Source organism: Ursus maritimus, unplaced genomic scaffold (assembly GCF_017311325.1).
Source record: "Ursus maritimus isolate PB19 unplaced genomic scaffold, ASM1731132v1 scaffold_10, whole genome shotgun sequence".
NCBI classification, from domain to species: Eukaryota; Metazoa; Chordata; class Mammalia; order Carnivora; family Ursidae; genus Ursus; species Ursus maritimus.
The window spans coordinates 29,079,600-29,099,585 of NW_024423344.1; the positions used below are offsets into that span (position 1 = coordinate 29,079,600).

A 19,986-nucleotide genomic window follows, 5' to 3' on the forward strand; every position below is an offset into this window, starting at 1 on the left:
TCCACCTGCAAGCCCCCTGCTCCACCCTCAGCAGTTAGAGAGCAGTGACCAATCCTCTGTGGCTTTCGTAGGCCCCATGGTACTTCGTGTTCTGCCAGTAATTCGTCTATAAGTCTTATTGGACAAATGAATGAATATTTGGTCTGGTCCGTCCTGAAAATCCTTACATTTGACAGCTGGCTTATAGGACTCATGAAGTGGGGCTGCTCTGAGTTTTTTGTATTGTGGAATGATATCTACTGAACTAACTTAGGATTGGAATTCTTGGGTGATTACCAGTCCTTTTGGTGAATCTGTGCTGAATGAAATTAGGGACCAGTGAGCCACAGGCTTTCACAGAGGAGAGCTAAAATGCAGCTTATTCTGTTTGCCATTGCAGGAACAGTAAATCCAGTTTTAAAATAAAGCTGAATTAGGAAAGCTACAACATACCATAATCAAATTAGAGAGGGTCCGGAAAATAAATAAGCAGTCTTTCGTGTCCGTGTGTATAATAATGTCACTGAAGCACACATAGATACATTTTCTATTTCTCTCTTCCATATATTTTATTCAAAATATTTCTCAGAAGACTGGGATTTCTTCGAAAATTAAAGATCACTGCCCAGCTGTTCCAACTGGGTAACAGCAGATATATAAACATATATATGTTTATATATCTGCTGTTACCCAGTTGGAACAGCTGGGCAGTGATCCTTTTAAACCATCTGGAAAGTGTCGGTCTCTGGTGAGATCCACTGTCCCGGCTTCTGCTAGGTGTTGCTCCTGGTGTAAATGCTCGAGGCATGTTCTGCACCAGTAAAGTTCTGAAACTGTAACTCAGTCCACTTTCTTTTCTTTTTAAGGAATTTTCTTGAAAATTAAATGTCTCCTTCCCAACCAAAGGAATGTTAAATCTGATCAAATTCTTTGCCAGATACCAAGAGCATCTCTTGTGTCCTGTGGCCTGAGGTTATAAGATACCTTAAGGATTTAGGGGAAAAGAATTCTTCTTCCTGTCCTGCAGTGTCTGGTGTTGGTCATGAGAGAGTGATAATGTCTCAATTCTTCATTCGTAGATAACAATCAACAGGGACAGTGGTGAAGACGTGAGCTCCCCCAAGCACGGGAAGGAAGACCCAGACAACATGCCCCATGTGGGCGGCAATATGTGGGCTGGAGGAACAGGTTGGTAGCATGGGCGTCCTCCTGGGTGGAGCGTCCCGAGCCTTCCCAAGCCCACGGAAACTGCATATCACCCCTGAGAAGGCTCAGGACCACTTGCCTTCTCTGCCTCCCCAGTTAGTCAGCCGGACTGTGCTTTTGCCCTGGAGCCCAGCATGACATCAAGACACGGAAAAACTCTGGCATTTTGAGTCCCACAGACTCTACCACCCTGGGACCAAAGACCGTTCAGACCCTCCCAGGGTTGCCACATCAGGAAAAGGAGAAAATATTAACTCCCTGACAAGGCTGTGCTGAGGATTACATGAAATTATGATTATAAAGTGCTGAGCACGGGACCTGCTCTGAAGAATGTGTTCGTTAAAAATGTTAAGCCCTTCTTTTAAATCCTCATGCCCTTGGGATCACGCCAGCAATCTATAGTAAATCCTCTTGACCAGCTGACTGGGGAAAGAAATGGGCCTTGCCTTCCACATCTCAGAAGTGAGTATGTTGGGGATGCAGGATTTTGAGATAAAAGAGTGGGTTGCAGTTTGAACCGATGGCTGTGGTCCATTCCTTCCTCTTGGCCGCCTGACGGGAGCATTGTTCCCATGACTGCTGTCTTCCTCTTTCCTCTGCGGCAGCTGGGGCAGACGCAGCTGCCGGGCTGCAGGAATAGGGCCAGACTGTGTGCACTGTCTGATCTTATCTCGGCCGTGAGCCGGTGCTGGCACGAGCTCCCGACTTCACCTTCCCTGAGGATGCTGTGTGCCTCTTGGCCTCGACAGCCTCGGGAGGAAATGGGTTTCTGTGCTGAGACAATGTGCTATCAAATAGGCCTGGAGACTTCTTGCCTATTCTGTTTATTCATCAAGCATCAGCTTTAAAGAAAGCGTATTTTTAGAAATGTCCTTTGATCTTGAAATGTGTGTCAAGCCGGCAAGATTTCATCCATATGGAATGCATTGTGGAACGGGTGGGCCAGATGTAGGTTTTTCCCAGCGGTGGACGGCTCTGGAGCGGAGGTTCTCGCTTTTCATTCCGTTTGAATCGACTAGCTCACCTCTGTCCAGACTGAAGACCCTGTTTCTGTTTCCCTCAGTCTTTATTTTTCTATCTGTTGAATCTTTTTTGCTTCCGATTCTTTTTCTGTCATTCTCCCTCAGAATTCTCTACGTGGAACTTAGCTCTGACCCAAGTCACTTGATCCCTCTTTCATCATCAGAGCGCCTCCCTTGCGTGTCCTCCCGTATCTTCGGAGCTGATGTAGGGTGTCCAAGATCAGCTTCAAGATGATGCCTGGAAGTCTAGAACCTCTGACCAGCATTTTCATTTAAGTAGTACAAATTAAAGGCTCTCAGAAGCAGAGGTCACGAAGAGCTCCCCACTCATGCCCTCTCCACCCCAGTGTGACCTTCCTGAGGGTTCCTGTGACTTACGCTGAGCGTCGCTCATACCTGCCTCCGAACAGTTGTGGGTGCTTTCCTCTTCACCAAGACTGATGGCATCTTAGCGCCCAGGAAGTGTTAAGCACTAATCCGTGACCCACCCCTGCCGAAGAAGGACTTCCTATAGGAAGGGGGTCGGGTCACAGAAGCAGCCTTTCTACCTCTGGAGCTCATTGTCACTGTCCAGTTACTGGTCCCTGCTACCTCCAGGCTGTCCCTGAGTGAGAGCCAGGAATCACACACGTCTGAGAAGGAATTTTCCACCCCCAATTTCTAAATAAGAGTGAAATCAGATGTGCTCAAATTGAAGGGTAAACATATGATCATTAATAGACTGTTCTCATGCTGTTTCCCAAAAGGAAGTGACCTGCCTGGACCCTGGTAAGGGAAGCAGTGCATACTGAGTTTTACTTTTAGTTTATTACATGAATTAAGGCTCCAAAGGAGAAAAGATAAATGTAACATCATTTAACCAAAGCCTGAAAGCTTTCAAAATTTCCACTTTATGCAACTTAGAAATACCCTCATTTTCTGTGACCAGAAGTTGTCTGAATAATAATAGTAAGAGCCACCCGCTTACGTAGTTCTTATTTCGCACCAGTACCGTTCTAAGCATTGTAGCCTCATGACAATGCCAAGAAGTAAATCATATTAGTATCTCCACTTTACAGATGAAGAGACCGAGACACAGGAACTTCCTTCAAGGACACACAGCTAGTGCGCGGGAGCAGGATTCAAACTCAGGCAGCCCAGTATAACTGTACGATGCTCTGCCGTATAACACTAGTATACGATACGATGTGATACGATACTTTCCCTCCAATGTGGAGCTCTCTTCTGCGTGCCCACGTTATGTGTGAATGAACAAAAGAAACTGATTGCTAGTATTTTCATCATTATAAAGCAGAGGTAATAAACTGGTAGCCCAGAAGCCAAACCTACCCAATATATGTATTTTGGGGGTCAGTACAGTATTTTAAAATAATTTGAATGTATTAAACAAGGCAAGCTTTCTCTAGCTAGCCAAGGGCCTCACCACTTCTTATAGTATTACCTACCTGGTCTTCCAGGCATTTAATTTATATTTACAACGTAACCAGTTTACACAGTATGACACAATGTACACTTACAAGCATGCAGACTTGGGTTTATAATGGAAAACTGTTCTACCCAAAGCCGACCGTCTCCTCTATCCTAGCTGTCTGCCTCTTATTTTAGGGAAAAATAAGGGAACATGTGAGGGACAAGGAGTGTTGCTCATTTAATTAACAAATACATGCCAAGTTATCTATGGAGGTCAAGCCACTCTTTAGGTACAAAGGTATAAAAATATATAAGATATAATCCCACCCATCATATAGTTGGTGAGAAAAGAAAAAAATAAATATTAAAGGGTAATAAATAGTGGCCAGGAGTGATGCCTGTGAGGTGGAGTCATCAGGTGAGGTGTCCTGGGATTTGGACTGACCCTTGAAATACGGGTAAACTTTGGTTGGATGGAGAAGAGAAAAGGCACTCTAAGCAGGGGGGTGGGTACCCTTCGTTTCCAGAATAAGGTCATTTGATATTTAATTACTAATTAGGTACAGTTAACATGCTTCACGGGACTGCTTTCAAGCCACGATCTGACTTTTGTCTTGTGGCCTGGGTCAGACTTACAACCTGGATTTTCACGGTTTCCTTCCAGGGGGAAGAGACACCGCAGGTCTGGGTGGCAAAGGAGGTCCGTACCGGCTGGACGCAGGCCATACCGTGTACCAGGTGTCGGAGGCTGAGAAGGACGCGGTTCCCGAGGAGGTGAAGAGAGCAGCCAGAGAGATGGGCCAGAAAGCGTTTCAGCAGCGGTGAGTGGGTCGCCGCTGCTCAGGCAGGGTGGCCGCTGTGGTGCCAGGTGGCAGCTGACCCTGAGCAGACCCGAGCCCTTGGGTTCTCCACCTCACGCAGCCTGGACTGCGACCCGTACCTCCCACCTCCCCAGCAGAGACAGCCCAGTGAACAGAATGCCTCGTTCTCTTTGCTTGATGTGGTCAGTTCAATGCATTGACCACATATAGCTCATAGAAAAAGGAACTGAGCCCATGAGAAAGGAAAACCAAATACACCGCCCATAAGAGAAATCATAAAGTTCAAATCACTCCATCCACATCCATTCCTAGGCCCCAAAGGGAATTTAGAAAAGTCTATGTGATGTTCCCTTCCTGCCCTCAGCAGTCTTGTAGATGTATGTGGGGACGGGAGTGGTAAACATGGGCGCGCGTGCACACACACACACACACACACACACTCAGGTGCGGCAGTCCCATGGTACGAAGGCCGAGCCCCCTGCCAGTGCAGACGAGGATAAGTCAGTGAGGTGGGGCCTGAGCTCAGCCAGGGTTTGGATCTTCAGGAAGGGAAACCTAAATGAGCAGAGGCCCAGAGCAGGCCGAGCACGGTGTCTGTGGTGGCGAGAGCCAGCTTGCCTCTCCAGGAGAAAGACTAACAGCTGGGGGCGAGGCTCAATGTGGAGTCCCTGTCAGTGGGTGGAGGCCTTGCAATCCAGGCCCACAAGCCTGTGGCTTTTAGATGATCCGGAACGCATCTGGGCCACTTGGATTGGAACCATCTAAAAAATAAGAATGCACATGATGCTTTTACTAGACATCCACATGTGTCCTTTAGCTAAAAGCAAAAAATACCAAAGGACCGGCAATACCTCCTCCAGGACCGAGGAGACTGGTAGTGGTTTGGGAGGTGGCTTCACGTTGTTGTGCTCCATGGAAGGGGCTGGGTGCTGTTAGAAAAAAGCACGCTTTTTGTGTGTGTGTGAGTTCTGAAGTTCCTCCCACGCAGAACATCTGGTATTACGTTACACGCTGTGCTTACTTACACATCCTGCAAGTAAACAGCCCAGAACAATAGGGACAAGAATGCAGGCCCCTGCTGCCACACCCTCAGGAAAGCCTGCGCGGTGGTAGGAGCCTCGTGTCCCCAGCAGGTAAATAAGGCAAAAGTGTCCCTCCCCACCATTTCGCTGACTTCCCGGGAGACCTGGAACAATGTGTTTACCCTCACTGTGCCCGAACTGGCTCTCGTGGAGATAGGTGACTTTCCTCCCTCCTCTCAAAGAAGTTGGGGAACAGATAACTATGTTAGAAATGAAAGCAGTTTCAACTTCTCAAGAAAAGATGGGAGGAATGCTGTGTGAAAGATCTTGCTAGGATTCGAAGACTGCTCTTCAGTCCATAGAAACGATGAAACATCCATTTAGGAAAAGAACCGAAACATGAGATATGCCTCATTCTCCCCTCACCAACTAATGAGTTCCTAGTGTTGCCATACTCAGAGTGGTCTCAATTTTTGCACAAGTGGACAGATAGAGTGCTTTGACACATGTAGTTTGTGGGGAGGGAGAAAGAGCTTTCAGTAGTGCTTGGGCACGAGTATACAACTCGTTCTCTGATTTCCGTAATAAGGATAAGGGGCCTGGTTCTACTCACCACCGTCCTGCAGGGGAGGGAAGTCAAGGAGCATTTGTGATACTAAGGCAAGTAAATTTAGTGGCTGTGGGAGAGGAAAGGGAAGAAATAGGGAAAGGAGAAAGAAAACCATACACCTCTGCTAATTACCGCAAAGAAGAGTCTAGTCCAAGTAAAAGAGAAGACCATAAGGTGGTTGAAAGACAGGAGGTGAACAAGAGTATGAGAAAGGAGGGGAAGAAATAAAAACACATGAAATCCTGAGACATTCAGGGCGTAGCAAAACACAGAGAGCAAAGAGGGTGCTTTCTACTTTCATGTAGTAAATACTCCTATTTGGTGAGTATCCAATTTAGTATTGTTGAAGATTCTCTTTAAACTTTTTATTATGAAACTTTTCTTTTTTTTTAAAGACTTTATTTATTTATAAGAGAGAGAGAGAAAGCAAGCAGGGGGAGCAGTAGAGGGAGAGGGAGAAACAGGCTCCCCACTGAGCAAGGAGCCCGATGTGGGGCTGGATCCCAGCACCCTGGGATCATGACCTGAGCCAGAGGCAGGTGCTTAACCAAATGAGCCACCCAGGTGTCCTATTATGAAACTTTTCAAACATAAATAAAAGGAGAGAGAAACATGTAGAGAACCCTATGGACCTGTTCTCCCAGCTTCAAGAAGAAAACTCTGGCTCCACTCCCAGTCCCCACCCCTGGATTGTTTTGAAGCTAATCCAAGATGTCCTATCTTTTCACTCTAAATACCTCAGAGTATATCTCTGAAAGATAAGAACCCTTTTAAAAAAAATAGAAACACACAATATGACTATCATGTCTTTAAAAAGTAATAATTCTTCACTATCATCAAATACTCTGTTTTAAAGCTATTTTGTAACTCTTGGCATATGTAGAATGAGGTCAGGTCCCCCCATTTATGCTTTATAGTGGCCTGTACCTTTTCTCTATGCTTCTTATCACTCTTTCATCAATGCTTTATTCAGAGACTGGCTAACACTTCATTCAGAAGCTGGCTAAAACCGGACAGGGTGGGGGGCTGGGTGAAACGAGTGATGGGGACGAAGGAGGGCACGTGCTGTGAGGAGCACCGGGTGATGTATGAAGTGCTGAATCACTATATATTGTACACCCGGAACTAGTATCACACTGTATGTTAACTAACTGGAATTAAAATAAAAACTTAAAAAAAAAAAAAAAGAAATTGGCTGAAACCAGAGTGACAGCCAGACCCATCCATCAGCCTGGAGGTGCCCCATATTGCCATAAAGAGCCTAATACTATTGAAAGGCTCTTGTCATCATCAGAATAGCCTCTAGTTAGCATTCATTTGTATCTGGATTCCAGCTCAATACCTCTTTCCATACATCAAGAACTGACTGATACTATACACCCAAAACTCACATCGCATGCTGTATATTAATTAACTGGAATTTAAAGAAAAATTTTGAAACAAAGGCTTGATTCAGGAAGACTAACAGAGGTAGACAAGCATAAGACATGCGGAAAGCAGGACAGAAAACATTAAACCAACGAAACATGAATGAAATTGATGGTGAGGTGTTTTCCGCGCCTAAGAGGGCGTTCGAGGTGGGCGCAGCTGTGGAAGGTGTACCCCCTACCATTTGTAAAATGAATCAGTCTTACACAGTAGGTCTCAGCTTAGGTTTGTTTTCCTCATAACTGATCCAAAATTATAGTATTTAAGTCTGACCTATAAGAAAAGTAAAACGAGAACCAAAATTCCCAGACTCTTACGTAACAATAAATATACCCTTTAAAAATATACTGTGCCAACAAAATGCAGTTAGTCCACATAGATTACTAGGATGTGAAGCAGCTGTGCCCTGAAGTTTTGATCAGGGTTAAAGCAGCAAAAAGACATATTTCCAGCTAGTCTTGTGGGCTTTGAGAGTATTAGCACCAGGAAGCTTATCTGATCCAGAGGCTAAAATTTCCTATTTTCTTTCCCCATTCCCTGCGTCAGTCTTCATCTTTCAGAATTTATCAGCTTTGAACACCTTGTAGGTGATCTTTCTGAAAGCTGACACAACCTGGAATATGATTTCCAGATTTCTTCATAATTAAAACAGCATGTGGTGTGTTTTTGGGTGCAACACGATCGTGCCAGAGCTAGCCTTATAAGTGGAGCTGATTCTGATCTCGCTGCAAAGACCAGTCTGCCCAAGGTGACCTACAACTGCCTGACTCCTTTCTTGATGCGTGTGTGTGTGTGTGTGTGTGTGTGTGTGCGTATGTATTTTTCCCCCTGCTAAGGGCAGGCTATATCCACATTTTTTTTCTAACCTCCCTTTGGAAAAGTACTAATCTCCCTTCTTTGGGAAAGAGCATATTAGCTTCCTGTGTGTGGAGGGGGAAGTAGCATATCCTGCAATACTCATGGTGCCCAGCTTCTGTCAGCCTTGATACTTGAGACATAACTTAATCTAATGAAAATTTATTGAGAGTTTTAAGAGATTGCCAAAACCAAACATAAGAGGTATTGTTAGGAGGTCAAGTCCTGTGCACGTATTCCTAGCTGTTCTTCAGAGCAGAACGTAAATTAGATTTAGAAGGTCCCTTTGGCATGTCACCTTGGGAAACACCATTCAGCTATTATTTACCTTTTGATAGTCAGTGTTTTCAAAGTGCTATCTAACAGCATTTGTTGAGTGCTACCATGTGCCAGGCGTTGTGCTAGGTACTGGAGATTCAAAGAAAAAATAAGACTATTTTTTCTCCCAGAGGAATAAAAGAGAAAATATCCATGTAATGAATCACAAGTAATAAATATATTTTTCATTAAATTTTTGGTTTAATTATACACACATGTGCATATGCATTTTTGTGTACTAGGTCTCGATATAAAGCATATTTCCTTCTGTGAAAATAGTTTGGAAAACACTGCGATAGAGGGAAATAGACATATCTAGTGAAAGCCATAATGTGCAGAGTTGCATAGTAGATATCTACGGAAGATTCATGAGTGGGAACGATCAGTTTTACCGGAGGGATCAAGCAAGACTTCATTCAGCGGGATCTCTCGAGCTGAGTTGGTATCAGCTAACCCCCCGGGTGGCAGGGCGGGAACTGCAGATCTGCCCGTGGCAGTGGAGGCCTAACGTTACATGATTCTAACAAGCCTCCACCACTCTGCCCTGTGCTGGGGGCATTCTCCCCGGCGCTTGGCCTGACATGGAGGAATAGAGACCGTTCACTCTCATTCAGCGTTTGGGATTTCTGTTCCAGCCCAAGAAGATAAATCTGTATTTGAGATAAGAGTTTCAGCTATGGGGCGCCTGGGTGGCACAGCGGTTAAGCGTCTGCCTTCGGCTCAGGGCGTGATCCCGGCGTTATGGGATCGAGCCCCACATCAGGCTTCTCCGCTGGGAGCCTGCTTCTTCCTCTCCCACTCCCCCTGCTTGTGTTCCCTCTCTCGCTGGCTGTCTCTATCTCTGTCGAATAAATAAACAAAATCTTTAAAAAAAAAAAAAAAAAAGAGTTTCAGCTATGGACCTGGGATCCATACGTCCCACACCGTTCACATGCATACACGCACGTGTGTGCACGCACAGCGATTTAGAAGACTGTGCTGTTGCTAGGCTCTGTCGATGTACGTTCATTAGTGCCTGTCCTAGGATCAGCACCTTTACAGTTACCGAAACTTATAGAAACATGTGATCAAATTAGTGTATTATGGATACAACCCTGTAAAACCCACGAGAGCCTCACTCGGTGAATGAACCTTCTCCTTATGATTGGTTTAAGATGTTGCACTTTAAATAATCCTGAGTCTTATTTTATTTCAGTCATTCATTTCATTCCATTTTGAGCACCTGTTAGGTGATAGGTACCATGCTAGGCACTGTACACGTAACAGTGAGGGAGACTCAGTCCCTCTCCTAAAGGAGCCTAGTTGGGGAGACAAGCAGCCGATGGGTATAGCAGGGGTAGGAAATGCTCTGACAGTGAGAAGCACAATGTGCTATGAGAGCACAGAAGACAGACCTGGGATCAGTGCAGGCTTCCTCGAGGTGGTCCTCATCGATTTGACTCTTGAAGAGGAAGTGGGAGTTATAGGCAAAGAGGTAGAGAAAGGAAGTGCCCAGTGGGGGAGCAGCCGAGGCAGGAGCGCTGAGAGGTGGGTGTGCCGTGTGTTCAGGGGTCTCTAAGGGCACTGGTGGGGCTGCGCTGGAAGCTAATGAGGAAGAACGAGCAAAAGGAGCACTGCGCTAGCAGCCTAGGACTTCAAAGCCACAATCATATGAGGACACAATTATCCTGTTAAAAGTACACAGCAACTTCAGAAACCTCTTGTATTCTACATAGCAACACGCTAAATTACATTATTGGGGCCTGAACTGCTATCTTGGTCAACCAAATATCTGTCCTTGGTCTCTAAAAGCAACCCACGGAGCTCTTCTAGGAACCTGCCACATGAACTGACCAGCTGCCAACATCGTGACACGTCTTTGGGTTATGGCAATGGTTTGCTCTGGAGCTGACTCACTGGCTCATGAGAGCCAATTGTGCGCCTTTCTTTCCAAGTCAGTGCTCGGTGATCTTACTGTTAGTAGCTTGGAATTGATCACAGGGGGAATATTTACACCACCGAAATCAGCAAATACTATACATCAGGGCTTTTTGTTTATTTGGTTCAGTTTGCTTTGTTTGTTCTGGAAGGCTCCTTGTTCACCACGTACCAGCCCCCCGCTAGATATTTTCTTCCTTTGAAACTCCTAGCTGGAGACATTACTTCTTGCCTTTCCTCCTCCAAGGCAAGCTCAGTTACCAAGGACCTTGCTACAGTTCTAGCAGCAGATGAATAGAAGTAAAAGGCCACATGTACAGGATATCAGCTGTTCTCTTTTCCACCCCCTCTGGTTTCAGGTTAAAGGAGATCCAAATGAGTGAGTACGATGCCACAACGTATGAAAGGTTCTCAGGTGCTGTTCGACGGCAGGTGCGCTCCCTTCGAGTCATCCTGGATAATTTACAGGTAATCCCTCCATCAGTGGACTAAGAAAATAATCTGGGCCCAAAGCTGGACCCATCCCAAAGCTCTTGGAAAAGTTATCCAAACCCTAATCAGACAGTCAGAAAATATCAGTGCCAGAAATGTTTTAGTAAGACTGTGGATCACTCCATGGCCTTCTCAGGTGAGCTCTCCAAGGAAGAGTATTTGACCCCACCTGTGCAGAAAGCAATAATTTGACTAGCAACCCTAGAAAACACTAGACTTCCTGATTTCCCTCATATAAGATCTATGAGCATCCCACCTTAACTAGAAATTCGCAGGTAGAATTCTCTTCCTACAGATCATTTTCCTGTCATTGGCTATAGAGACAGAGGAGCATTTTGGGTTGTCCAGACTGTGCATTCTCTGTGTCTCCTGGCATCTCCTCCTGTTCCCCCTACCCTGCTTTGCCTGCTATTTTTCAGTTTTAGACTGTGGTTGTCTCAGAATCAGTTAATACTGCTCTTGTCCCTTAAAATGCTGATTAAGATGCTTCAATATTTCCCAAACAAAGACTTGTTATTTTTAGAATTTGCTTTTAAAAAAATGCATAGGCAAATTGAGTGAACAAAGTAACATGGAAAGATTGGATTTTTCTCCAGTGAAGACACTCACTTTACCAGTGGTTATCTCCCTGGGCAGTAATGGCGTCTTCTGGGTGATCTCCAGGGCAAGGCAAAAGGTGAAAAAGAGCCAAAATGAACAGTTCATAGGAAATGAGGGTGATGAGAGGCAGTGCTTATGCCAAGACTGAAGAATGAGTGCTTTAGTCAGTCAGTCATTTCTTAAGTTCTTGATGCACACCAGACATTAGGGCTAAAAAAAAAAAAAAAAAAAAAAAAAAAAACAGCCCCTGCCCCCAAAGAAGCCACTCAAAGACAAATAGGCAAAGGATTTCTTACATTCTCTAGAGAAGTGTGTGCACAGTACTGTGGAATGAACGAAGAAGGGCTTCGTGGAGGATGTAATGCTTGAGTTCACACTTGAAAGTTGCTGAGAATTTTCCAGATGGTTGAGGAGTCAGGGTGTTCCAGACATAGGACACAGGATGGACAAGTGCAGGTTGTTCCGTGGGACCAAGAAGAGCCTGTGTGTGGTAGGGGACAGTGGCAAAGGAGAAGGTTATCAAAATCACAGAGACGTTGGGGTGCCTGGGTGGGTCAGTCAGTTGAGTGTCCGGCTCTTGATTTCGGCTCAGATCATGATCTCGGGGTCTTGAGATCAAGCCCCATGTTGGGCTCCACAGTCAACAGGGAGTCAGCTTGAGATTCTTTCTCTCTCCCTCCCCTCTGCCCCCCTCTTTCTCTCTCTCTCTCTCAAATAAATAAATCTATTTTAAAAAAATCACAGAGACCAGATCACAATCTGGCCTTTGTTTCCATGATGACATGCAGACAACGTTGAGGTTTACCCTGTGTACAAATGGGCCATTAGATTATTCACAATACCAGAGAGGAGTACGAGAATACATTTTTAATTGAAGGAATGAGAATCCTCATCTGGTATTAGTTTGGTATTCACTGGGCACCAGGCTCTGGTTACTTTCACAAACATCACCACATTTAATCCTCCCATCAGCCCTTTAAGATAAATGATATTATGTTCACCAGATCAGCCAAAGGAAGAAAAAGTAGACCCACTTCTGTGACTTCTTCAAGTAGGACACCAGGTAAGCCTGGGTTAGAGTTAGGGTTACCATTAACGAATGACTTCTGCTAAAGGCAACAGTGATGAGACCAGTATCAGAAACTGTGTCCAGTTTGGCTTTCTGCCCTCAAAGAGAGATGTGAAAGAGAACTGTGAAGGGCTCAAAGAAAAGCAACAAATAGATTAAACGGATGGAAAACAAGAAATTGGCACCTATCAAAAAAAAAAAAACCCATAAAGGAATCAGGGTTCATAACTTTCTAAATATTCTCAAATAGAGTAATTGTTTTAAGGATGTTTTTATTCTCTTCTTCCCTGGAAATCTGAAAAAGAGAAACTAGGCTTCAATAATAGCAAGAAAGAGTTTTAAAATATAAGAAAGGGAATAAAAATGATGTAATCCTTGGATGAGAACCTAAAACGGATGTAGAACTCCATCTCTCCACATACACGAGCACTTTAATAGTAGCAGGCAGTTACTGAGCAATCGCGTGTGCCAGGCGTTCCACTAGACGCCTTGCGTTAGCAGCAGCGTTGCCACCATCTCTTCCCTCACCATCGTCAGCGTCAGCATCGCGTGGTGACTAAGAGCACCGGACAGCCTGGGTCCCGTAAAGTGCAATGACAGATCATAGAGCAGTTTGTGCAGATTGACTCGTGATACGCACAAAGCGTGTAAAACAATGCCTAGCACGTAGCATTCTCTATGGAAGAGTTTGTTTCATCGTTACTTCCATAGTTGTTGCTAATATTCGTCAGCCTGGACTGCAAGCCAGACACCCAGTTACATACTTCACATTCATTCATTGTGCTGGTGAATCCTTAGGATAACCAGACAGAACGATTTTCTACATTTGACAGAGAAGGAAGCGGAGGTCTGTAACCTATCTATTCTCACAATCTTATGAAATGTAGCTATTTGGTTCCCGTTTTGTACTGAGGGAGCTGAAGAGTAGAAAGATGTTGTGACTCGGCCTGGGTCATGTGGCCAGGGAAGCAGGCATCTGAGCCCGAAGCTCGGGTCCCCGTTACCTGTTAGGCATCTGTACCCACTGCCAACCGTACAATTCTCTGAGAAGAATCGTTCTCACATATACCCGTAAAGCATTTTGCGTCATTATCTGGATGCCAACACAGCATTTTCAAGTGTTTCCCTTATTGAATACATGTATTTTCAAATCCACGGAAGTGTTATTCTCAGGTGGGCCTTCTAGTCCTCCATGTAGACAGTTAAAAACACAGCTACTGGCCAAGGATAGACAGGGCCTCGGGTGGAATATGAGTCTTTAGGTTGTAACCAAAACAAGAAGGCTTTGTTTGGTCCCCCTTTCGCCACCGTCTACCAGTCCTGTGTGGCTCTGATTGACTAATAGCTCCCAGCTGTGTTGAGGTTGCTGTGTAATCCCGGTAACCATGGGTGTTTCCTTGGTGAACAGCAGAAAGTCTGGCCAGGAACTAGCAAATCATCGTTTGAGATGACTTCTCGAAGTACAGCTTCAAGCCCACGCACTGATTGCGGGTGGCAGGGCTGAGATGTGAAGAAAGGGAACGTCGGTGCCGCTCCTGTTAACGTCTGCTTCACCGCACGCGTCTGTTGCCACTCCTGGCCTTCCCAGCTGAGAGAGCCGTCACCGGTGACCTCTCTTTGCTTCGTGACTGGATTCTGTATGGGATATCGTAGGGTCCTGGTTATTGGACCTTTTATGAATCAATAGCAAGAAGTTTCTTTTTCAAATAGAGTCTATCATAACTTCAATTATACTTGGTTCAGAATCTGCATGTCTCCAGCATTGCCTGACAAAAGAAAATATCCATTCCACGAAAAGCCACTGATTGTAATCATATCTTCTCTCCAGCATTTTGCTGATCTACAATCAGTAATTTCATTCTCAGGCTAAACTAAATTAGCCTTTCTCTGATTGCTTTGGCTAGCATGATATCTCCATGAACCAACAATTATGTTCTTTTTTTTTCCTTGAGTAGTTTAAAATGAGCTTAGGTTGAGATAAACAGTGTTTTTGAACATTGATGTGTGACGTGCACTGTGCTTGGGCAGTGAGGGCACAGAGATTCATGGGATACTGTCCCTGTCCTCCAGAAGGCTATAGTTTTGAGGAGTGGGAAAGACAGTCACCCAAACAGATCATTTCGGTTAAGTATGATAGGTGTCTAGGTGGACAGATGCATAGAATGCAGTGGAAGCCAGAGGAAAGGGATTCTAGGATAGATTTTTCAGGAAAGGATACATGAGCCGGCTTTTGAAGGGTACATGAGTATTCACCAGTTAAAGGAGGGCGAAAACAATGCCCCAGCAGAGAACATGGCGTAGACGAAGGCATGACACTGCGGTCTCGGGTGCGAGCTGAGGGCTGTTCAAGTGTGAGCAGGATTCCACTCAGTGTCAAATGCACACAAGGACTTGGGCTAAGAGGCAGGTAGGTGCCGGGCAAGGAATTTAAACTTTATTCTGAGCACCCACTTTATTCATATGTAAAGAATGGAAGGCATTTCCCCATTCCTTTTATTCAATTCGGAATAACTGTATTTCATCCAGTCAACGTCCGTCGAATATCTCTTTTGCCTAAGGTTTCTTGCCTTCAATGACTAACTTAAGAAAGAAGATATGCGAGTAGCTGTAGTAGGACACAATACCGTACAGGCCACGGCCGCGTTTTAAATCAAGTGTGTGTCATGTAGGCAAATGTGTGAGCAATTTCTAGGCTGCGCAGTTAGGGAAAACTCAGAGGAAGTGCCATTTGAGCTGGACCATGAAGGGTGAGCATGGTTTCAATTGGGAACTCTTCTAAGGATGCGGATGGAAGGACAGTCTTGACCAGAGCTTCTCAAGCCTTCTGTGGAGAGAGGCCAGGTTTTTTTCGTTGACCATGAACTAATGCTTTTATAAAATAAAACAGAAATGAATTACTGAAAAAGATATAAAAATGAACATATAGGATACAAAACTGTGTTATTCAGTTTTAGATTCAGCAAACAAAAAGCACTTTGTCAAATTGCCATACCAGTTTTTAGATGCTTACTGTTCACTTCTGTAACTTATTTCATCATGGACCAGTAGCAGGTGTTACTCACCAAAGGCAGTGTGCATAGCTCTGGTCTAGACAGAAGGAACCTATGGGCAGAGGAAGAAGCCTTGAATACAAGGCTGTTTGGAGAATGACAAACAGTCCAGAAGGACTAGAGTTCAGAGTTTGGGGATGGAGCTGAGGGCAGTGGGTAGTAGGAGAAAAAATGAGGGGAAGGTGAACCCCCAAGGACCTTGAACACCATGCTGACTGTATTCCATAATCAGCTGAGGAGTGTGAACATGACTGAGAAAGGGAGTCGTATCGTTGTATCTTCTTTCGGAGGCTTCATAACCTCCTAACCATGGAGAGAGAAAGGATCAGAGAAGAGAGAGGTGGGGAAACCGGAAATCAAATCATTAAAATTACTTTCGGTATCCAGGTAAGAAGTGATAGGAACCTGAGCCAAGGTAATGGAAGTGAAAATGGAAAGGATGGGGCAGTTTGGAGGTAGGACGGGAAGACAGTGACTGATTGAACGTGAGGTGAGGGAAATGGTGAGGTTTTCAAGCCCTAGAGAACAGCAATAGGGAAGCCAGGAAGAGGAGAGGCTTGTGGAGAAAGCAAATGTTTGGTCTGGACGTTACCATGTTTTCTCACTGCTGGGACACCTACGTAAAAATGTCATGCATGATATTTGAAGATTTTAAGATGTGAATCTGGAGTTCAGGGGCAAGACTAGGACCAGATAGGTTGCGTATCTGTATACATATCTATGTCTGCATTCTTAAGGTCATCAGTGTAGAGCAACAGCCCAAGCCAAGAGAAAAGGTGTGTCGACTAGGATGAGAGTACAGAGCAAAGGGAGAGGAAAGGTGGAAACAGCCACATCGAGGAATGTCTGCATTTCGGGGAGAACCGTAGAATGCCAGTTACTCTTTTTAGCACCCAAATGGCTCGTCACTCAGCACATAGCGTTAGTGCCCAGGAGGGACAACTTCAACCAAGTGCAGCCGAGAAATACAGTCCCAACTTCCAGGCTGCTTGAGCATGGGCCTCTAACTCGGTCTTCGTCGGATGACCATGAACATGTTAAAATAACAAAATCCTGTAAACAGTGAAAAACCACATGACAGTAGAAATTAGGGAAGAGTACTGGTGACACGCAGGAAGCTTTGAAGGATTTGTGCTGAATGGAGTGTGATGAGACCCTGTGGATGACAGTACTAGCGACAACTCAAAAACCTCCCTAAGAAAGAGCGTTACTAGCCAGGAAGTGCACGAAACCCAGGAGAATCAGATTGGCCTCCCTTACATGGAGAGGCGGGGAATAGAAGCCGGAGCCCTCAAGTTGGCGAGCAGCAGATCACCTGACCTCCCTCTTGGCGCGGCCAAGCAGCAACACCGGGAGCAGTGGGGGTGGGGAGGTCCAGATTTTAGGCCGTGGCTACAGCAAACAGAAAGCTGGGGAGGGAGTAACACCGGGAAAGGGGCCAGACCAGCCTTGACTTATCCTTGGCTTAAAGATGAGATCAAATACTAAGTGGCCCCCTTGCGATGGCTTTTCCAAACAAAGAAAGAAATGATGTGAGGATGAAGTTCTCATGCCGTGACTGTCCACAGTTCCAGCTCCTTCCCTACTGAGCTAAGGAGTGTAGATTTAATTCAACTAAGAACACCAGTTGAAAATCTTCAAGAAGAACTCTGAAAATAACAAAGTGGCGAGTCAGTGCAAGCAAGGAGGGTCTGTTCCCAGTCTGCTCCTAAACGGTTTTGGAGAGCCGTCTCATCCTTCAAGAGCAGGGACACCCAGAATGAAAGAACACAGGGTCTATGAGACGATTCTGCAGTGAGGTAGGGTAGCAAGCATCCAGGATGCAGAGGAGATGCTGCTGCTGGGCTAGAGTACTGTCTTCAGAAAACACCCGAGTTCTAGAAAACATCTGCTTTGTGTTCTCACAATTCAAAGAAACTTGAGATATGTGAAGTAAGACATGGATTTTTAAAAGTCTGGCTAAGAAGCAAGCAGGAATAATAAGGGAGTTGAATGCAATAAGGAAAGATTATTAAAAAAAAAAAACTAAAAATGCAGTGCCAAAACTGAAATCTACATTGAAAGTAGGAGGAACAGACTCAATCCAGTCTTAAGTCTAAGTACTAACGTAAGTGGAAACTTGAATTGTTATTCCAGACTGTAGAGGAAATAAGGAGATAAAAACAAAAGACAGCTGATCGGTAAAAACAGAGCAGAGGGCTAACACACTGAGCCACGAGCCCTCCCGAGAAGTAGGACCTTGGCACATGGTGAACGTGCCGTAAATCCATGCTGAATGAGCCAATGATATTCCCGAAGAGGACCCGAAAGAACACGTGAACAATAATCAGAGTAACAACAACAACAAACTGCACTGAGCTGTGGGTGAAAAACACTTCTCCGAGGCCCAGGCGAAAGTAATCGGACAGATGCGCACCTCACCGCAGCCTCGCGGAACAGCGCTGACATTTCCAAAGCAAAGACCATAGCCTAAAAGCATCCCGGCAGACGAAAAACAAGCTCTTGTTAGCCAAAAATTAATCTTACCTTCATTGTCTCTGAGACGTTGAATGCCACAAGATAGTGACAGAACAGGGGGGAGGGGGAGCTGTGAGCCGAGAACTCTCTACGCAGCCAAAGTACAAGGAGACGGAGAGACACTTCCAGACATTCAGAGACTTCAGATACGTGTCACTTAAGTGCTCTTGTTGCAAATAACTGTGAAGTAAATACATGTACACACATGTACACACACATACGTGTACAAAATAAGCACATCTGTTTAAATATTCCAGCCAATTAGGAAGGGAATTCGAATTCTTTAAGAATGGGAAATTCATGGTGTAAAAGGGCTTACGATGAGCCTCAGAATCAGTTAAACACAGAGTCAGCTCTAAGTAATTGTGGTATGTTTCAAAGAAAACTCAGATATCAAGAATAATGCTTTGAAAAAGATACACAATATAAGAAAAGTGAACGTAATAATAACAAGCGGGGCCTAAATTCTCATGGTGTCTCACAAATTAAGCCAAAATCAAGAAGTCGATAGGAGGGATAGAAGGAAGCAAAAAGTGCGATAATTTGTATTACCTGCGAGAGGGACAAATGCTAGTTCATTCCTGAAAATAACAAGAGAAGTTCAGTCAGGCGTTTTAAAAATTTAATCATGCCAGTATTTTTTAATGCGTTTGCTGCAAATTGCAGCGTGTTGTCATAAAGATCCTTGCGATTCCTGTGTGGAGAGGGGCCCACGGGGGCAAGGGGAGAAGCAGGGAGGCCGGGCAGGACGCCGTGGCAGTGGTCCAGGCGAGAGAGAAGGGTGCTTGCGCCCTTCTTTGCCGCGCACTAGACGTGAGCTGTGAGAGAAGGAGGATGCGAGATGCCTGTAGGCGTGTGGCCTGAACAGCCCGAAGAATGGGGCTGCCGGCTGCCTTTTCCTGAGATGAGGACGACTTGGGGGAAAGCAGGGCCCGGTGAACACAGGGCTCCATTTGAATGAGCCGGTTTCCAATGCCTGCTGCACGACCACACTCTGCTATGTGTGGTTCCCAGCTCCTTGGAGGTAAAAAAAATTGAATTCTTGAAGAACAGACATAAAATTGCTTTTATTCATAAAAACCAATTATAAAATGACAGTACGTTGTGGCTCAAAGTCATAGTTTAGTTTCACATCAGCAAGCAGGAGAACAAACTCTTCTAAAGAGGGTCGTCCTTGTTAAGTACGTGAATCACTATTTACCCTTGCCAGGACATGTCACTTCTAGAAACAGGGAATCCCTTGAAATAGGAAGGTCTGTATCTTCTCTTTCCAGGGCAACCCTGTTTCAGCATTTAGAGCGGCTAGCAACCTAACAGGTATCTAGAGAAATACTTTTTGCTATGTCAAAATACTGAGAACCACAGGGGCGCCTGAGTGGCTTAGTCAGTTAAGCATCTGCCTTTGGCTCAGGTCAGGTCCCAGGGTCCTGGGATCGAGCTCCACATTGGGCTCTCTGTTCAGTGGGGAGCCTACGTCTCCCTCTGCCTCTGTCTGCTGTTTCCCCTGCTTGTGCTGTCTCTTTGTCTCTGTCAAGTAAATAAATACAATCTTAAAAAAAAAAAAATACAGAGAACCCCAAAGAAAATCGTATTGTTTCCACTGATTTATAATTTGTTATTTTATAAACACTGTGCAAAAGTTTACCTTAATCCAGCATCTTATTTTTTTA

General features: G+C 45.0%; 1 protein-coding gene across 1 annotated transcript in view; it reads left to right on the forward strand.

The window, feature by feature from the left end:
• VWA8 (von Willebrand factor A domain containing 8) overlaps nucleotides 1-19,986 on the forward strand; it is a 336,899-nt gene that overhangs the window by 288,770 nt on the left and 28,143 nt on the right. Inside the window, exons 38-40 of the mRNA XM_040623208.1 lie at nucleotides 1,059-1,167; nucleotides 4,282-4,438; nucleotides 10,948-11,056. Of these exons, the coding sequence (XP_040479142.1) occupies nucleotides 1,059-1,167; nucleotides 4,282-4,438; nucleotides 10,948-11,056 (375 nt within the window). The remainder of the gene's footprint in view (nucleotides 1-1,058; nucleotides 1,168-4,281; nucleotides 4,439-10,947; nucleotides 11,057-19,986) is intronic.